General features: G+C 35.6%; 1 protein-coding gene and 1 non-coding gene across 2 annotated transcripts in view; both read right to left on the bottom strand.

The window, feature by feature from the left end:
* LOC105060869 (methionine aminopeptidase 1D, chloroplastic/mitochondrial) overlaps positions 1 to 21,216 on the bottom strand; it is a 72,314-nt gene that overhangs the window by 19,491 nt on the left and 31,607 nt on the right. Inside the window, exons 3-5 of the mRNA XM_073247607.1 lie at positions 14,543 to 14,771; positions 6,454 to 6,639; positions 6,329 to 6,370 (exon numbers count right to left, since the gene is read on the bottom strand). Of these exons, the coding sequence (XP_073103708.1) occupies positions 6,329 to 6,370; positions 6,454 to 6,639; positions 14,543 to 14,771 (457 nt within the window). The remainder of the gene's footprint in view (positions 1 to 6,328; positions 6,371 to 6,453; positions 6,640 to 14,542; positions 14,772 to 21,216) is intronic.
* On the bottom strand, positions 21,024 to 21,129 carry LOC140853558 (small nucleolar RNA R71). Its single transcript, XR_012136628.1, has one exon. It is a non-coding gene; the product is annotated as a small nucleolar RNA R71 (small nucleolar RNA).

Genomic DNA, 21,216 nt, shown 5'->3' with positions numbered 1-21,216 from the left:
TCTTTTTTTCCTTTTTTCCTTCTTTTTTTCCTTTTTTCCTTCTTTCTTTTTTCTTCTTCCTTCTTTCTTTCCTTTCTTTTTCTTCTCCCTTCCCTTCTTTCTTTCATTTTTCTTCTTCTTCTTCTTCTTTCCTTTCACTCTTCCCTTTTTTCATCTTACTTTCTTTCCTTTCTTCTTCTTTCTTTGTATAGATGGGTTTTGAAGACCGAACCTGTCCTAATCCTATTTTCTTATAGGAATGAGAGAGGACAGTCGAGACGTCTCCTATCCCGCCGGGACGTAAAACCTTAGTCATATCAATACAATGCAAACACTTCTCAACTCCATAATATCTAAAAATTATTATATTTACAAGCTTGTAAAGTAAGCATTAAGCAACAAGTTAGGTGAAGCATATTCCGAATTACTCTACCATGTGATATAAAGCCTACCATTTCCACAATATCTTTTATTTACTATTTAAAAGTATCCAAATGGATAGACTCTCCAAGCATTGGACAACTGAAACAATCCCGCTCGATTTCATCTTGGCAGGATGGTGAGGACTAAGTGCCTCTTTTAAGGCAAGTTAATATGATGAAGACATCGAATTTTGTTACTCAAATCACTTGGTCATAAAGAAAACTACTCAGTCATGTAGTGGCAAATATACTATAAATGTTTTAAAGTACAAAATTTTCCTTAGCATTCTGATAGGAATAAATCTTTGACCTGATGTTCGCATATGGATTGCTACATGCTTTATTCTTTTAGATAAAACATAGCATCACGGAGATATGAAGGCATGTTGGTCAATTAATGATCTCAACTGAAGATCAAGAAGACAGAAATTATGTTTTTTCCAAAATTAAGTGGGTGAATGTTGCTGCTCCACCCATTTCAGAAAGAAATAGAATCATCAAGAAGAGAAAAGTACGTTTTAGTTGTTAGCAAGAGAAGGAAAAGTAAGGGTGAATTGACGACTAGGGCCCATAACTTTGAACAATTTAGTCGTGGTATTTATGACTAGTGTCATGCATATTTGTTAAAGGACTCACGGCAGACCCCCAGCTTCACTTGACACTAAGTCCTCATGTTTGTGTAAGCATAGATATGGTTAGAATTTCTACAAGTGCTTATGTATAAAATGAAGATAATTTTGTTATTTGGGTTTATGAAACCACTCTTGTGTTATCATTGTTGTTCAAATGTAAGAGTGATCAGTGTATAAATTCTTAGACTGTCCAGGGATTACATGACTTATTCATGCAAGATCCGTGGTATAAGCTAGATTCATATGAAATATGATGAGACATATAACATATATATGCATATACTTATATCTCAAGGTTCGCTACACCAATCCCAGGGTGTGCACCGGTCAGCCATCGGCATGGTTTAGTATGCCCCATGACATTCTATGTCAGGCCGAAACCGACACAACAAAGAGGTGGGGGAGAGGGAGAATGAGAGAGAGGAAATGAGAGAGAAGAGGGGGGAGGGAGGGAGAGAGATGGTGAAGGCCAGCAGAGCACGGCCCAACACGACAGTGAGAAGGGGGAGAGGAAGATCGTGAGAGAGAAATAAGAGAGAGGGGGAAAGGGAGGGTGAGGGAGAGGAAGGGAGGGTCATGCTTCCGATTGAAACAGGGGCAGATGACCCCTATTTCCTTTTTTTATTTTGCCAACATTTAGTGAAGTTGGTAACCCCCCCTTGAAAGTTGATAAAAAAAAAAAACACAAGTCATCCGCCGATGTTTCGATCGAGAGGAAAGCGGAGCCCCTCCTTAGGTCCTCCAGCGACTTTCGCAGCTTCGACAGCCCTCTCTCCCTCTCCTCTCTCTCTCTCTTCCTCTCTTTTCTTCTCCCATAGCCCTCCTCTGCCAGTTTCTCATTTCAAATGCTATAACCATCTTGGTAAACCACCGGCATGGCACAGTACACCCTGAACCGGGCGATTTGGGGCAATTCCGCAATCCTTGTGTGTGCGTGTGCATGCGCACACATATATATCTATACACACCTATAGAAATATATGTATATGCGTATATAGATACACACACACATACATATATACATACACACACACATATGTGTACACATGTGTATACATACGTGTACACGTGTATACATATGTATACATACGTGTACACGTGTATACATATGTATACATATGTGTATATATATGTGTATATATAGTGGTGGAATAGGCTCCGATCGATCGGATCCCAGCCTATATCCGGCCGACTCCCCGATCGTTGGATTAGTGCGCATCTCCAAGACTCCCCTAAAAAGCAAATGGAGGACTTCTCACCCGTTAGTTGACCTAGCATGTTAAAAAAAAAAAAAAAGAGATGCGACAGAGACGGAGAGAGTGCGTATTTACTGTGACGCGACGCCACCCCAGCGCGCCCCTTCTGCCGCACAGTTTATGTTTATTATTTGAAGTTCGTGTTTATCCTTCGATAGTTTGTGTTTATTTCACAGGACTTTGTTTATTATGGGTGGACCCTACGATCAATCAATTTACAGTTTCTGTTTATTATTTGGAGTTTGTGTTTAACCTCTGATAGTTTGTGTTTATTTTCGCAGGACTTAGTGTTTATCCTCCTCTCTTATTATTTATCATGGATAGATCAGGATCACTCAATTTTTGAATCACGAGTTTGTATTTATCCTGAAAGTTTCTATTTATCGGCACAGATCTGTTTGTGCTTATTATTCGCAGTTTCAGTTTATTATTCGTAGTTTTTGTTTATCGACCCTAAAGCGGTCTGCTACCCTTTTTTGCCCACAAACTGCTGTCATCTATTGTTATCTGTTCACCATGAATGAAGGCACCTTCATGACGGATTCCAGAAAGCTTTCAGAGTTGTACATGGGCAACTTAATTCGCGCAAAGAAAGGTTACTCCTTTCACGTGAAAAATATAAGCTTTCCTGAAGGCGCCTTCAGGAAGGCTCATAAAGACTGGAGATGGGAGCTAGGGATTTTGAGAGGAACGAAATCGTGTGAAGGGAAAGAAGATGAGCAGGAGCCAGAATGTTAGTTTTAAGTCGAGATTCCAAACTTTGGTAAACTTGGATCTGGTCGAATGGAACAAATCAATCTGAAACCACACACGAAAGCGCCTTGATGAACTTAGAAGGAAGGCTCCAACATGAAGCATATAGGCGCCTACATGCTTCATGTAGGCATCTAGTTCCTTCATCAACCATTCGTCAACAATTATGGTTTAAGACGGAGGGAGGGGAAGGAACTTATATAAAAAAAGCAGCATCCTGCACCTATTAAGTGACTGGGCATCCCTTAACCGCTCTTGTTAAGTCGCAGGTGCCTTCTTTTTCGAAGACATGCAAATGTGCAGTAAATTCATGCGGCCAGAAGTACAAACATTTCTCAAAAAATACGCGCACATCCAAAGGCAAACCAGAAACTTTTGAGGATAAATATGTTCAAAATTGAGTGATCCTACATTCACCCACGATAAACAAGGATAAACATTAAGTCCTATAAAAATAAACACAACTATCGGAGAATAAGCACAAACTCCAAATAATAAATAGAAATTGCGAATAATAAACACACTCTGTGCCAATAAACAAAAATTACAAATAATAAATGCAAACTCTGTACCGATAAACACAAACTTCCCAAGATAAACACAAACTCGAGGTTTAAAAATTGAGTGATCCTAAGTCCACTCATGATAAACAACAACAAAAGAGGAGGATAAACACTAAGTCCTACGAAAATAAATATAAACTATCAGAGGATAAATACAAACTCCCAATAATAAACAGAAACTATGAATAATAAACACAAACTCTGTGTAGATAAACAGAAACTGCGAATAATAAACGCAAACTCTGTGCCGATAAACAAAAATTTTTAGGATAAACACAAACTTGAAATTCAAAAATTGAGTAATCCAATGATACACTCAGAATAAAATACAAGAGAGGATGATAAACACTAAGTCCTATCCAAATAAATACAAACTATCGAAAGATAAACACAAACTCTAAATAATAAACAGAAACTGTGAATAATAAACACAAACTCTAAATAATAAACAGAAACTGCAAATAATTAACACAAACTCCGTATCGATAAACAGAAACTCCCCAGGATAAACATAAACTCGTCGTTCAAAAGTTGAGTCATCCTCCCACGATAAACTAAGAGAGAAAAAAGGATAAATACTAAGTCCTGCGGAAATAAACACAAACTACCGGAGGATAAATATAAACTCCAAATAATAAACAGAAACTGTGAATAATAAACATAAAATTTATGCAGATAAACCGAAACTGCGAATAATAAACGCAAACTCTGTCGATAAACAGAAACTTTCTAGGATAAACACAAACTCGGTTGATCGTAGGATCCACCCACGATAAATAAATTTCTGCGAAAATAAACACAAACTATCGAAGGATAAATACAAACTCCAAATAATAAACATAAACTGCAGTGGCAAGGATGCGCGTGGAGTGGCGTTGTGTCACAATAAATGCATGCTTTCTCTCCGTCTCCATCGCATCTCTCTCTTTCCTTTTTTTTAGCATACCAGATCAGCTAACGGACGAAAGAAGTCCTCCATTTGCTTTTTAGAGTAGTCTTGAAGATGCGTGTCTATCCAACAGTCGGGGAGTCGATCGGATATGTGTGTGTGTATTTATAATGTACGTACGTATACATATGTGCATATGTACGTACGTATACATATACATATGTATGTACATACATACATACATATATATATATATGAATGTACGAATGCATGTATGTATGTATATGTATATATACATATATATGTACGTAGTACATTGCCCACCTACATACCAACCTACATGTGTGTCTATATATATGTGTGTGTGTGTGTGTGTGTGTATGTATGTATATACACATATATATGTATGTAGTACATTGCCCACCTACATACCGACGTACGTACGTACATTAGGTTAAATTTTCAACTCAATTATAGGCCATGCAAATTGAAAATCCAAATACTCAACGTGATCTACATTCCAAAAAAAAACCTAGAAATCAAAATTCATATGTTTTGTTAGTTCTAACATACGCATCAAATTAGTACATAAATGAATAGTATCAATTGTATGAGTGTGATAAAATATATGATAGACCATAAAAACTAAAAATCCACTTTTCCACTTTATGGATCATGATCTACATATTAAAACACAAGTAGGTCAAAAGTCATTATATTTTGATGATTCGATCATGGAAATGTAGTATCATGCTATTAAAATTATCCATTTTGACACCTACTTGATAATTAGGTTAGAGATCAAAAAAATATGTGAACTTTGGTCTTTAGGCATTTTTTGAAGTCTAGATCATGTTGAATGATCTAGATCTTAAATTTGGATCGCTCACTCCTTTTCAAGAAGTTAATGCAAAGTGTGTAGTCCAACTCAAATGCATACATACAAAATACATGAACTTTGATTTCTAGGCATTTTCTGTAGTCTAGATTATATTTAGTAGTTTAAATCCTGAAATTGGATAATCCATCATTGATTTTGAATTATTAACTGATTTTCAAGGAGCTAACATAAAATGTGTAGTCGAACTCACATACATCGCACATGCAAGCATACGTACATATGTATATACATACATATATATACCTAGGCATTTCTACTTTAAAAGAAAAAAAAAACCACCACAATTTTTTGTGAATGCATAGATCCACAAATAAAAAATATATATAATTTTATGAACTATATTATTCAGAAACTATTCTCTACTATTTTCATTTATTTAGAGTTTTCATGCACATGGCCTTATGTTTCTCACACAATAGCCAAAACCAAATAGGCTTACTAGATTTCCAACTTGGTTTGCCTAAGTCATACTCTTTTCATAACAGATCCAAGTTTGAAATCAACATTTGCCATACTGGCCCGTATTGCCCCATACTGCCCATACTGTACTATACCAATAAGATATCGGCACTGTATCAAGGTTCATTTTGGTATATGAGTTGGACTTGTCCATATCAGCAAGCTCAGTGGAATTGACCAATACTGATCTGAACAGCTTGGTTTTGGATGGTACCATGACAAGGAGCAAGAAAAAAGAGTTGAGGCTTGAGAGCCTATCCTGGTACATGGTATGTACCCATCCAAACTAAACCGAACTGGTAGCATATCCTATGGTTCCCGGTCTGGTTTTGCGGGCCTTGTTCCAGAGTTTTCTTGCATTAAAAGAAAACTTGAGCCTTATGACTTAAAAAAACCATGAAACAAGCCTATTGACAAGAAAAACAAACTACTTCATGATGCATAAGTATATTAATATAATGTTTATGAACTTACATTTAAATAGACAGTAACATCAATGTTGATGATATCACCATCCTGCCAATCAAAACAGAATTAGAGCAACTATGAAAAAATGGACAAGGAATAAAATGTATGATAGATGTCAATGCATGATGCACCTCTAGTTCACGGGAGTCTGGTATCCCATGACAAATGCATTCATTAACTGATGTACAAACACTCTTTGGAAAGCCACCATAGCCAAGAGGTGAAGGATACGCTCCATTATCTATAATCATTTGGTGTACTGCTTTGTCAATTTCATCGTCTTTGTGCCTGGCTGCCAACAGAGAAATTGTCTTAGGCTTTTGATGCACCACATAAGTTTGACACTTTTAAATAAACATTAGTGCTAAGTGCTAACCCAAATACAATAAGAACTACAAAGGTCAAAACAATACTGATGGATGGAGTATTTGCCTAATTTCCTGGGATCTGGGGCTTGTCTGTTTTTCATCCTTTCTTCATATGGTACAGGATATCTACAATATATAAAAGTGATTTTTTTTTTGTAGCATCTGTAAAACACAATCATTCTTATATATTGCAAACTATTAGTGTTCCATAATCTAAGAATTATAACTCAGCACATTATACAGCAAATGAAACTCAAAGCAGATAGCAATTTACACTTCCCATTCCAGTTCCACAACTACCTTGCAAGATTTTAGCAGATACAACATGGTCATCATCACCACCACCATCATAACCATAACCGTCATCATAGTCATTAGCTTAGCCTTTTGCCATCAATATGGGATTGGCTATGGAGAGCAGGTCTAAGTCAAGAAGGCTCCATGGAAGGACTAGCTAGAGCTTTATGACTGTCTAACAACCTAATGTCAACCCTTTATTCAGTGATGAAATCTTGGTCAACACAAAGCAAGGCAAGAAGAGGCACCTGCTATGAGTCCTAGGTCAATTGGCAAAAGGAAGACCCAGGTTACTGGTTGCATAGATTGCAGGAAGTTAATGATATCTAGCATAAGGAAATAAATTCATCCCTGAGGCATAGATTACAGGCTTACACATCAAAATGAAACACGGTACCATAGCAGATGAGCTTTGATTTTCACTGATATACACATCTTAAGTATCACCTAGCATGCGTAGTTGCCCATTTGGCCTTACATTCAGATGTTATGGTCATGCTAATACATAATGCATAGGACATCCTATGCCCAGCATGAACATGCACAGGCCATGGATGCATGACCAAATGCCCAGCTAGCCAAGGGGAACTGGAGTGTACCACCTGATATTGAATAGTACAATATGGCTTTGCAAGGCTGGGTACCACCTAGTACCAAGGCAAGAGGCTCCAACATTTCTCTTTCTCATTTGCAAACAAGAGAGGGACTTGGAAGCTTTATTATCGAAATTGAAGAGCAGCAAATAGGTAGAACTTTCCCCAGTCAACATGATCATCATATTTTCAAGCTTCATTGATGTTAATTTCCTGCTCCAAACTATGCATAAATGATTTTCAACCCTTTTTTATGCTTTTCCTGTGCAAACAATTAGAATTTTTGTTAAAATTGTTAGTATGTGTTTCACTCTTACTTTTCTTTTAAATTCTTAAATATTTTGAAGCTGAGCAAGACCAGATTCATGTGCTTAAGCATGAATAGCTGGGGAATTGGTTCTTTTGGGGAGGAATAGTTTCCACCCAAAATTATCATTTAAAAATGCACCATAAATTTGAAAATCAAACCAACAAATTCTGATCAATTTTTGGATGTGTTGTCAAGCAAGAATTGATCTACAACTCCACTTTAGAAAACAAAGTTTCGGCTCAAAATTGAAGTTTCAAATTAATTTTGGCTAAAAAGCATTTACATTGTAGAATAATGTTTGGAAAAGAAAAAAAAACATATGCATGTTTTAAGAAGAAAAAACACTAGATGCAGAATAGTTTTGTGAAGGGATAACTTAGCATTTTATTAATTGGCATTGCTGTAGGTGGCAGAGGTTTTGTCTGTGGAGCTTTTAGTGGCAAGTTTTTTCTACTAGGGCTTTTGATAAAAACATGTTTGATATTTGATAACCACATTTCTGAAATGCTGTGGAACTTCAATATATGTTAGGTAACGAAATTGAGAAATTACATTCAATATCAAGAAATGATAATAAAGGACATTACATAGTGCTTTCAATTGTCTAAAGATATGCACTATCAAAAATTGTTATTATAAAATAGTCCTAATTTATAAATTATTTATTTTATATTTAATCTAAATAATATAGTAAATAATAAATTTTTATATTAATTATAAAATAACAATATATTATTATATTAATATGTGATAATTTATTATAATAACACAATATGATATTATTATTTTTATATAATATTAGTATTATATTATTATTATTAAACAAAATAATAGTTATAGTAATATGATATTCTTATAACATAACATAACATAATATAATATAGTATAATTTAACATAATTATACTATACTATATTATATCAGATTATACTATTATTATATTGTACTATCAAAAACCACTATTTAAAAAGTATTACTAATTTAATTTTTTATATTTTAATCTAAATAATATAATTATTTTTATGGGTGATTATCAAGTAGAATATCATAAGATTGAAATTCAAAATCCTTAATTGCATGATTATGGAAATAAAAAGACAAATGTAAATGATTGTGGCGATAACAGTAGTTTTAGATATTTTTTTAAAAAAATCTGTTGTGGAAACTCAAACCTTGCTCTCTCGGATGAGTTTTTGCCCCTCTGAAAAAAGCTTCCCTGCATGTTTCGGGTCAAGCTTTTTGTCCAAAAGCTTCAAATTGGAGCTTTTCCTTGGTAGACCTTTTTCAGCTTTTAACGAAGCCAAAAAAACTACTCAAAAATTTGTACCATATATCAAATTCATACAAAAGAGCTTTGGTCCTCCAAGAAGCACTTTTGGCTCCTCCAAAAGTAATGCCAAATAAGGGCTTAATGGATTTATAGTCTAGCATGTTATTATACTTTCATTTTAAGGACTATAGGCTTTAGGTAATTATTATTATATATTCTAAGGATTTAAGTAAAGGATAGCACTTATCCTCTGTTTGGTATAAATGATGGATAGATAAGGAAGGATGGATGAAGAGGATGGAATATCATCCTTCATTTTATTTGTTTGATGAAACATGAAAGGATGGATAGAAATAATTTCTTCCTCTAATTGGTATAGGAGGAATGAAAGGATAGATGATATTTGTATGATATTTTTACTAAACTATTTTTTGATAAAAAAATTTATTATTATCAATTTATAACACTTATTAGTACTACAGAAGTAAACAAGATATAAACTTATAACCTTTATAATTTATAATTATATAAAAATTATATTAATATTTAATTTCAATTTAATGACATTAAGTAAATAATTTTATAAATAAATTAAATGAAATTAATTTATTTATATATATTACTTATATAAATAACTAATTAATTTATAATTTAATTTAAAATAGTTAAGTAATATTATAAAAATAGTTAATATAAATAGTGCATCTAAATAGAAAAATAGAAGATAATTCTAATTATTTGATTATAATTATGAAAATTATGCACTAAAATTAAAATAATTAGTAAAAAATTTAATAGTATACAATTAATAGGATAGATAAATAAAAATATATATAAATAATATGAATAAAAAAGTAAAGAAGTATCATAGTTTTGTCAAAAAAAATTAATGAGAAATAATTTTGTTAATGTAGAAATCTATCCCTCACATGCTCCATCAATCCTTCCTTGTATCCTCCCCATCTAATGCAAATTGGTGGGCCAAGTGGATGGGTAATCCCTCCTTTTCATCCATCCTTCCTAAAAGTGTTTAGAGCAAGCGGTGGATGGAGGTCATCCATCCTCCCTCCTATGATCCCAACCAAACATAGGGATAGAGCATTGATAATTTTGCTCCATTATGACTTGGGTATCATAGGTTCAAAACATGAAAACAATCTCTTCTTAATAAGAGTAAGGCTAAGCATATCTTACCCTCTTTAGACCTTGTAATAGTATAAGCCTCAAGACACCGCTTTTTATTCCAAGGCTTTAATCCTATAGGATAAGGGCATCCTAGTTTCCTTACATAATAGGATGCCTAATGTCCCACCTCATCCTAGTACCTACTTGGGATACCCTTATTATATTTTTAATATTTTTAATTGATCTTAGAAGTTTTATAGTTTTATATATTTTTTTTCAAACATATCAATGCTTCAAAAAGTAATATATTTAGGGTAAATGGACCTATTTCTCCAAAACATGCAAAAACCAAGTAACATGTCTGTAACGATAACATACACATGCTAAATTTTTCTTGCAAAACCTTTTCTATTATTTTTAATAATTATCTTTTCTGGAATATTACAATATTATAAAAATAAAATATATACTGAAAAATCACAATCTTGTAACCTAATCCTTGCCATACAACATATCACCAATTTCATGCCAAACAAAATAAGGGCATGATTTCCCCTGTTTTTATTTATTTTGGTCAAATTAGTGTTAAAATAAAAGGAGCTTGCCTTAACTAAGGCTTCCTGGTGTGGAAGATGGTGAGCACAATCATTGAAATCCTAATGCAACTCCCTTTCCTCTCCCTATCTCTCTCTACCCCCATCGATCTCTATTTCTGGCTGCAGGGGTGATGAGCATCAAAGCCATATGATGCCTCAAAAGAGGTAAACACATGGAGGACTTAGTCTCACTTTTCTTTAAAAATGAAACTATCACTCCATGCCTCAGCCTTGCATGATCTTGCCCAGCACCCAGAAATCTGGAGACTATGAGTCCTCAGAGGCCTTCTGCAAATCAAGAGTTCTAGACCCCAGGAACCATGGGACATAAGTGGACTGCCCATTTCCCCACTTTCTTAGGTAGGACCACCACGAGACAGGCAGGATGGTCAGGTGAGAGGGTTTAGGTGTTCCATCATCTCATGGGAATTAGATTGGATGGCTGAAATGTCCCCGATCTCAGTGATTCTTCTATACTCATCTATTACCATCCTTGTGTTGCTTCTCCTGTCTACACTATGAGGAGTCTCTATTCTTCAGCTTCCAGATTATCTCAATTAGGTTTGGTATTTGCTCAAATTGATTCCTAGCCACATGATGTTGCCACTTCTCCTAACTCCTCCATTGTTTTTTCAAGCTGTAAAATATATGTATGTCAATACTATATCATATGACAGTGATAGCAAATGCTTCTTCCTAGTTTCCTACATTATTTCCATTTAATAATTCTAGAATTTACTAGGAAATCTCACACACAACATGATATTCAATATTCCTAATCACTTTTTATTCCCTGCATGTTTTTAACCCTTGCTTCTTATGATTCCATTTTTAGATTATATTTCATGATCATACTATCTTATTTGACTCCCCTTGATCTTCCATCCATGATCATCATACCAAAAGGCTAATTGGTGCAAGTCACAAATGAGATCTTGACTACATGGTAGGACTGTCACTAAGACTCATAGACCCATTCTCAACCAGACACAACCCAGTTCTTATGCCTAAATGTTAGATATGGGTTTCAAAGATCAACCCATGTAATTTTTCGGGTTAAGGTCTAGGTCTGTTAAAAATTTATCCAACGTGCCCCAAACCCGATAGTTTATCCAACATGTAATATATATTTCACACTTACATCCATTAATTTCTTATAGAACTTTTTAGTTACTCTATGAGTTTGTCATTGGTGAATAATTTTGAAGGCATGAAAGAAATCAAAATTCCAAATAATGGTATGTGTTCGATATGCAAACCTGGTTTCCATCCAACCCAAACCCGAACTCCATCCAACTCAAACAAAATCTCTACCCGAACTAAACCCTACATGAGCATCCCTGAAACAGACCTGACTTGATTCTTGGATAGATAGGGTATGGATGAACATAGGGGTGGCAATTGGGTCAGATCGGGTCAGATATGGGTTGAGTTAATGTGAGTCGGATCAAAAAATCGTCAATCCAAATCCGATTCATTTATTAAATAGGTCAAAAATTCAGACCTGAATTCAATCTGTTTATTAAACAGATAACCCGACCCGGCCCATTTAACCCATTTATTAAACAGTCAAATTAGATTAAATAGGTTAAGCAGGTTTTAAACAAGTTAAACAAATCTTAAACGGATTAAATAGGCTATCTGACTCAATCCAATCTGAATATTAAATGATTTAAATGGATCAGATATCTAAAACCCAAATCCAACCCAAATATTAAATAGGTTAAATGAGTCAATTTGTTTATGACCAAACTCGTTTAGCCTAAATCCAAATCTATTTATGGTGGGTAGAATATGGGTCAGGTTGGGGGGCCAAGTTATATTTTGTCGGTCCTAGATGAACATCAAAGGAACCATTCTAAACCGCCCAATTCATGGTGTACCAAACCATATTGGCAGCATACCAGAATGGACATCCTCCGGATCAAGAAACCAACAGAAGGGGAGAGGGAGAAAGAGAGTGAGGGAAAAAGAGAGAGAGGGAGGGAGAGAGAGTGGTCAGCAGCTACCTAAATAGGGTGAGGGAGGAGGAAGAGAGGGTTTTCGAAGCCCTCTCCCCTCCCTGCTCGTTTCGAAACAAGGGCATTTGCCCCTTTTCATATGAAATCGGCAGCCACTACCAACTTTACTTATTTTTTTCTAAAAGTTTTTAAGTGAAGTAGGCCTCTGCTTCATTTTGAAATAGGGACTTCGCTCCTATTTCAGCACGTGGAGAAGAGAGGGCTTTGACCCCCCCTCCCTTGCCCCTACTCTGGCTGTTGCCCTCTCCCTCTCCCTCCCTTCCTCTCTGTCTCTCCCCCTCTCTTCCGATTTTTCCTGTTGGTTGATGTTGGGGCAGCACCGCATAGAGGTATATTGTACCATCCCATCAGCTAATCAGCATGGGTGCCGGTTTCGCTACTGCCTTCCTTGGTATAAATTCAAATATAGATCCGAAACCTCTAAAGCATGGTTCAGGTTAGGCAATACCAGACTTGAGCCTAACTGGAGTTGATTTAACCTAATAGCACCTCTCCTACATGGACTTTTGCACCTCAAATAACTAACTACATTGATGTCTCCATTTGTTTCTTTATTTATCTTGGTTGTGTTTTCGCTTGCACTTTGCATTAACATAAGGTAGTCTTTTAGTTAGCACTTATGCTCTCAAATCTCAATCAAATTTTCTTCTATTATTTTAACATTTCCCATGACTTATAACTTAAAACACTAAAACCACCACCGTCCCTTAGTGTAGATTGAAAAATTGAGGAATGATAATATGCTGAAGATCAAATAAAAAGAAGTTCAAAATAAAAAATGAAGCTTGAAGTATAGGCTACATACACACTAAATGAGCTTCTCTTCATTATGGTGCTCCTCTAGCCTTCAATCATTTATCATGAAAAAATAAAAATAGACATCATGTATCTTCTAGAAATTTTAGTCATAACAATTGGCCGTTTTTTGAATTACAAGCCTACAAACTGACAAATAATTAAGATTTTGCTGGTTAATGTGAGGTCAAGAGCCAAATATAAAGCAGGATCTAGCATCGGCAGATCATACCTTCTCAAAATGCCAGCCCAATATAAATAGGATAAGGATTGTTATTTAAGTTTAAAGATTTTCCTCAGGAACCAAATTAGTGGATCCATTCATGACTTAAATAGATGATGCATGGACAAACTGGAGTTGGATTTTGATGCATTCCATGCAAAAATAGGAATCAAAAATTTAATGCATGTTAGGAATAGTGGTTTGGCAATAAATATAAATTAAGATTCAAGGCTTCCATATAAAAGGATTTTGTCGATAAGTATATACAAAAACTAAGATATTTTGAACCATAAAAACAATAAAAATTATCAAATGCAAGTTCTTAAAACATAATCTGTAAATTCGATGAAAATTTTGACAATCCGACCAGTAATTGCTTTCTATTGTATGAATTTTCACTGTCAAAAATGCTAGTGCCAGGCTGTCCAAACATATGGATGTCTTTCTTCCTTTATCAGTGGACTTGTAAATCTAAGCAACATTGTCTCGTGGCACAACGCCAACTCAAATCACAGAAAGTTCCCATAGCAAGGCAAAATAAGTTGCTTGAATGAAAAAGTTGAACCAGTAAGGTCAATATATTGCAGAACATGCAAGAAAAGAGTAATTAGATTCAGATCTACCTTAACAAGAGTCCTAGCATAGTCCAGAACTTGTGCAGCAAGCTTTCCAGATGCTCGCATATATTCAATTCCTCTCTCATCATGAACTTCAGGTCCACTAGCAATTCCTGGTGAATGACGAGAATTTACATATGGAGGCCTCGGTATATGATCCGGAACATGTAGACGAGGAGAAACTTTTCCAGGACGTAGGCGTTTGCGTTTATTGTTCAGCAAGTCATCTTGCTTTCTGACAATGTCGGAAAATATATATTAATATACAGACAAACATAAAATATCCTATAATGCTTCTAGAAAGCTCAAAGTTCGAAGTGAAATGATCAGGCACCTATAAAATAGATATATAGGTCCAGCAAAGTTTGGCATGAATACAAGAATTTCACACATTGCAAATCATAAAGATATATCAAAATGGTTATGCTTTTAGTAGCTATTATTGATGCTCTCAATTATCCTGGAATATTTTGTTATTTTATATGGTATATATCTTTCGAAGGCCCAGATATGGATCATGTACCTCAAATACTCATGCTTATAGGACCTAACATTTTTAAAACAATTTTCTTTTGGTGTCATATAAGCTTTTAAAATTAGTTTGTGGTTGGTGGTCAATATGGTTTGGGATCCCTATTGTTTATGAGAACTCAATGCACAACCAAGAGGATTTGAATTCAGTGATATGTCAAAATGGTCAAACATGTACTGTACAAGTTCAGAATATCAATGATAGAAAAAAAAAAAGGAAAGTTTTCCTAATGTTAGCTTCGTGTACGTTGAGTATCCAATGACAAGGTTGTCAATATTTTGTTGCAGATGTATTTTGTGCACTACATGTACCTTACCTAGGACCAAGAAGATATTCGTTCTGGCAACTCAAAATTAAAGTGCATTATACATAGGTAAACATGTTTGCACATAAGCATGCTAGCAAAGAAGAAATGTTTGATATCTATGTGCAATGCTACCAAGTAGCAATTAGAAAATTACACATCAGAGCATCGGCAGACCCATCCTAAGCTGCATGGTTTGGGGCATATCGAGCCGCACCAGCAGCAGACCAGGACGATTTGGCCTTCAAATAGAGAAACTAGTGAAGGAGAATGAAAGAGAAGGAAAGAGAGGAAAAGAGAGCAAGAGAGGGGGTGAGGGAGGGAGAGAGAGGGAGGGTGGTGGAGGGCCGAGGAGGGTCGTGGTGGGGTTCCGCCCTCCAATTCTCCTATTTCATTCGAAATAGGGATCTCAAAGGGGGCCACTATTTTATTTTGAGGAGTTTAAGTGAAGACGGCAAGGGGTTGCCAACTTCGCCCCTCCCTAGCCCTTTAGGCCATCTATCGGCCTTCTGCCACCCTCCCTCCCTTCCCCCCTCTCCCTCCCTCCCCCTCTTTCTTTCCCTATCTCCTGTTCTCCCCCTCCCCCGCTCTCTCTACCATGTTGGCCAGGCTCTGCCCACCTCTACTGGCCTTCTTCCTCTCTTTCCCTCCCTTCCTCCCTCTCCCTCTCTCTTTCTTTTCCTCTCTCCTGTTCTCCCTCTCCCCCACCCTCTTTGCTATGTCGGTACAGGCCAGGCAAAGAATGGCACAAGGGCACACTAAACCATACTGCCAGAAAACCATACGGGCCTTGGTACCGGCACAACGATCCTTGCATAAAACATATAACATTTTATGTGTGAGATTTCGCATATGATCAAAAGATAATACATTTGTTAAATTTTTTAATAGTTCAAACAAGATGAGAAAAAAATATTATATATTATTTCCATCATGTCTCAATTAGAAGTGTCCATTCTGAAAAGTTTTCAAGAATAGTATGTTTGACATGCGCAATTGCAAGATCATATATCACATTTCCATCTTACCAGCCACTGTCTAATGAACAGTAACATAAGGATAGTCTGCATTTTCTTATCATCCAACCCACATATAATGGTAGAGAAACACATGAAATGTTTCACCAGTAGAAATTGCAATTGTGACAAAATAAAAGGCCCGAGAAGTTCTAATTGGACAACATTCCAAAGGGGCAATCGCAGGTCCACCTTCTCTTAGTAACTAGGTTTACATTATGGTTTTCCCTATCTCCACATTTTTAACTATGGTTGTTTGCAATGACCATTAAGCTTTATGTTGGATATCTGCAGTTTCTCATCCTTCACTTTCTTTCCACTCAAAGGGCTTAGCACTACCATCCCAATCCCAATTCATAAAAGATAACCTGAAAAATCCACTATAGAACCACACTAATCTAATAGTCACCTATCCTCTGTAATTTTAGCCAATCTATCACTTAACTTATGTCTCAATTCTCATAATATTCATAATGATTTGTCAAATTCCTTGTAGAAGGGTCATCTTCATCTTGAGCACTTGTTTCCCGCTGCACAGTTATGGTTCTGTCAATCTGCATAAGTGTAAATTATTCAACCCCTCATCTCAGGTTCCATTCTAATGGTTTCAACTTTATTTGTAGCTTGCTAAACCCTCGGTCTCTGCCACCATCATGTCCCCTAGCCTCCGTCAGCCACAGAATGATACAAAAAGCAAGAATAGCCTTGAGATGCCAAAACTAAACTAAAGACCTTGACAGAGAAATGGAGAAATGTATTTTATGCAATGTACATAAAGACCCAGCACAAAAATTGTTAACAAATAATGACCATATAATGCATGTTTCAAACCTACAATATGAAAAATCAACAGAAAGAACGAAGTCCTGAGAGAGGCAACTTCAAACAGGACAACAAACTATATCCTCAAAACAGAATATATGAATAACAACCATGAGAAGAAATTTAGTTGCACATAATGAAAATAGAAATGAAAAAGGAATGGGAACAGAAAAAGGAGAATATCCTGTAAACAACTGCTTTACATAAGAAGAATGCACGCTTCATATAGGAACTTAGAAAAGCATATGTATAGACAATTAGAAAGCATATGTACATGCTAAACAGCATATTTAGCTTAAACATGATGATTCAAAAGTGGATCTTCTCACGTAAGTATGAGATGTTTGATACTATTTGTACATAAAGTTTTAGCAGACACTAAAACGTGCATCCTAGGAACCTCGGATTCAAATGCAAGGTATAACAACTCTAATATCTAAAGGATTAAACCAAGGTTCCCCATCTCAATATCAGATCCTGTACCGATACCATCCTATTATGATATTGGTACGTAGTACGGTACGAGATGGTGAGGTGTACTGATTGACGGTATGATACAAGACTGCATACCGGTTTGTTACCGGTACAACATGGTATGCCAGGTATGATATGGTATCAACCGGCACAACAAACCTTGGATTAAATTATCGTGTTCTTACTTCATATAATTTTGAATTCATTCCAACACATCCTATGAAACAATTAGAAACTAGAAGAGGTATTGTTATCCATAGAGGTATTCCCTTATTTCTGAGAAATTGGTTGATTGTTACTGGGACATGTTCTGCTTGGGTGTTGTTTACTTGCAAGCAAAAATCCAGGAAAAACATTTCTTCCCTTAGGATAAAACACTATTCCATGCATTTGTTTTGCAGGAAAAATAAAATATATGGAGAATTTTTTTGAGGTTTCCTTAAATCACCATTTTTGCAGCTAGTGTATAATCCTCTATCCCTCCATCCAATTAAAAAGAAAAATAAAAAAGAAAGGCATTTTTCAAATCCCGATAAGCATATAGAATATTTTGAGTGATGGCCACACTACCTTTCAGGGAATGATAAACACTTAATTTAAGTATTTTAAATTAAAAAATTATATTTAATTTATCTTATTTATTAAGAATTTGATGTTTCTTTCTATATTTTACAGGAAAGGTGATCGCCGATACAAAAAGTCCGATTCATAGATCAAAAAGACTCAAGTTTGAAGAAAATTGGACTTAAAATAAAATTAAAATAAAAGAAAGACGCATCCGGTATTATAGAAAATGAAGATACTATGCAAGGAATCCAAAAAGGATATAGATGTCATTATGAAGGAACTTTTGTTTCTTTTTGGAATATACAAAAAAGGTTTCACGTGAATTCAAAGGCTCTGGGCGGTTTCACGTGAATTCAAAACAAAAGAAAGGTGACGCGGGACGCAGACGCGGGCAGGACGCGGAACGCGTGAGGAATGGACGCGGCGTGAGCTCGTGGGCGTGCGGGTGAGCGTGGATGCGGGCGGGACGGACGCAAGCAGGCGCGCACCGCAGATACAGTGGCGAGCAAATTAAAGGAAAAAATTTTATTTGGAAATACCTTAAGTGAAAAAATTTGTATTTTTTTTTTTAGTCCCACATCGGAAAACCATGTAAAACTCCTCCCTCCTGATACCTATAAAAAGGCTTTTGTACTCCCATTAGAGGGGAGCCCAGAAATTCTTCTAGAGCCTTGCATAGAGGGATAGAAAGGGACTACTTCATGAGCAGCTAGGCGAGCAGTCTCGGGAGTGGAGAAGAAATTTTGTAACGACACAGAAATGGTTTATTGTTCTAAACTTTTCTGTATTTCTTTATATGCAATAAAGATTATGTTTTTATTTAAATTGTCATGAGTTCTTTAATTGCTCTCATTTATATGTTTTTATTTATGCTTTCTTGTTAGATTAATATTAGGAATAGCTTTTACTTTCCGGAGACGCGCCGTGATCTACGGATACGGAGCGTGCCGAGGAAAGAAGAGTTATTTACCCAATACTTTCCGGAGACGCGCCGTGATCTACGGATACGGAGCGTGCCGATGAAAGATAGGTATTTTTTCTAAGATTAATCGCATCTATTTAATTAAAAAAAAAAAGAAAAAGAGATACAACTCTGCTAGTGCAAAGTGATTCAAAACTCCCAAGTTCTTTATTTTCTAATTATCTTAATTTTAAGATAATTTATTTTCTAAATCAAAAACAACGTTTCTTTCTTTTATCTTGCAATCTCAACTTAGCCCAAGGTCCCTGAGGATACGATCTCGACTCATCCTACCTACGTAGTGAGTAGAGTTATTTTGGTGCTATCAACAACTACGCATCAAATTTTGGCGCCGTTGCCGGGGATCTTGGTACGGTTGAATTAAAAAATTGAAAATTTTTTTTTTAAAAAAAAAAATACTTTTCAGTTTTTATTTCTCGTTTTAAAATTTTTTTTCAATGCTTTCTAGCTAGATAATCTTATTTGCATAATTACATAATTACCTTGCATAACTAATTTACTATTTAGAAATTTTTCTGCTTAGAATAATTTGCTACTTTTTATAGCCTAGTGATTTATTGCTTTTTTAGACTTAATCACTTAAATTTATTTTCTTGCAAAACTAAAAAAAAAAAAAAAAAACCACTGACATTTCATAACACTTAACTAAAATAGCGTAACCTCAAATATAAAAATTTCTAACTTGATTGGATACCTTGTTTCTTTGCATTGCATCTCCATAATTAATCTTAAGGGCAATAACCCATTAACCAGATAAGGTGGGGATTTGATCACTCTTCCTTGGCCCACAAATCACTCCCTTGCATTTGCATAACCTAGACCTTAATTTAAAATCAACTAGACGTCAGCCTTAGGAATTTCGAGCTCAATAGGATAAGAAAGCTCTAGAGTTGAACCAAGTGCGGATTGGTTAATTGCTCGGTGTCTAAGGCAAGTGGTTAAAGAATGTGGTTTTCAATTGGTTCCGTTGACTGACCTGGCCAACTCAGTTGGTGTCTAAGGAAAGCAACGAGCAGGGAACCTCCCACATCTTACGCTTACTGGCCGAGTCAGTTAGTCAGTCTTGAGCTTGGAGTGCTCAAAAGCGGTCTTGAAAGTTAGGAGCTGTCTAGATCTAAGTTAACCTTAGGATAGAGAGTCTATGATTGTTTAAGTTGATTGCAATTAACATCTAAACATTAATTTCTCCCTTTTCATAGATTTAAGATTCTTAGGTTCTTCTCTTTAGATTTTCTTCATTCTTTTCTCACTTTATTAATATATATTATAAAAAAAAAAAAATTTCTGTGTGTGCTCTACAGTATAATTGTAAGGTGTATGCTTGGCCGTAGATCGTTACGACCAGAAATCCAACCTTTTGATCCAGAAATAGAAAGAACCTTTAGAGCCAACAGACGTAAAAACATGGACCGAAATCAGGAGAATGATCCACCCAAGCAATTGAAGGAGTACTTTACTCCTTCCACATATACCTACTCTCCTTGTATTCAAGTGCCCCCTGTGGAGGCCACTCAATATGAAATTAAGTCCAGTATAATCCAAATGTTACCTTCATTTTATGGACTTAGTAATGAGGACCCTTATAAACATCTTGAAGAATTTCTTGAAATATGCTCAACTGTCAAAATTCACAACTTCTCCGATGATGCTCTTAGGTTGAAATTATTCCCTTTTTCACTTAAGGACAAAGCCAAATACTGGCTACATACTTTGGATTCCATGACTATATCAACCTGGGACCAGCTGCAAGGAGAGTTTCTCAAGAAATATTTTCCCATAGGAAAACGAATCAAATAAGGAAAGCCATAACTAGTTTTTCCCAATTAGATGGAGAAATATTTCATGAAACATGGGAAAGATTAAAGGACCTTATTAGAAAATGCCCCCACCATGCTGTACCCAAGTGGCAGTTAATCCAATGTTTTTATGATGGGCTCTCTGAAAGACATCGACAAATGGTCGATGCATCATGCGGTGGGACAT

This window comes from Elaeis guineensis, chromosome 13 (genome assembly GCF_000442705.2).
Source record: "Elaeis guineensis isolate ETL-2024a chromosome 13, EG11, whole genome shotgun sequence".
Taxonomy (NCBI): Eukaryota; Viridiplantae; Streptophyta; class Magnoliopsida; order Arecales; family Arecaceae; genus Elaeis; species Elaeis guineensis.
Note: the sequence above shows the minus strand (reverse complement) of the source record. Positions and strands in the feature narration are given on the sequence as shown.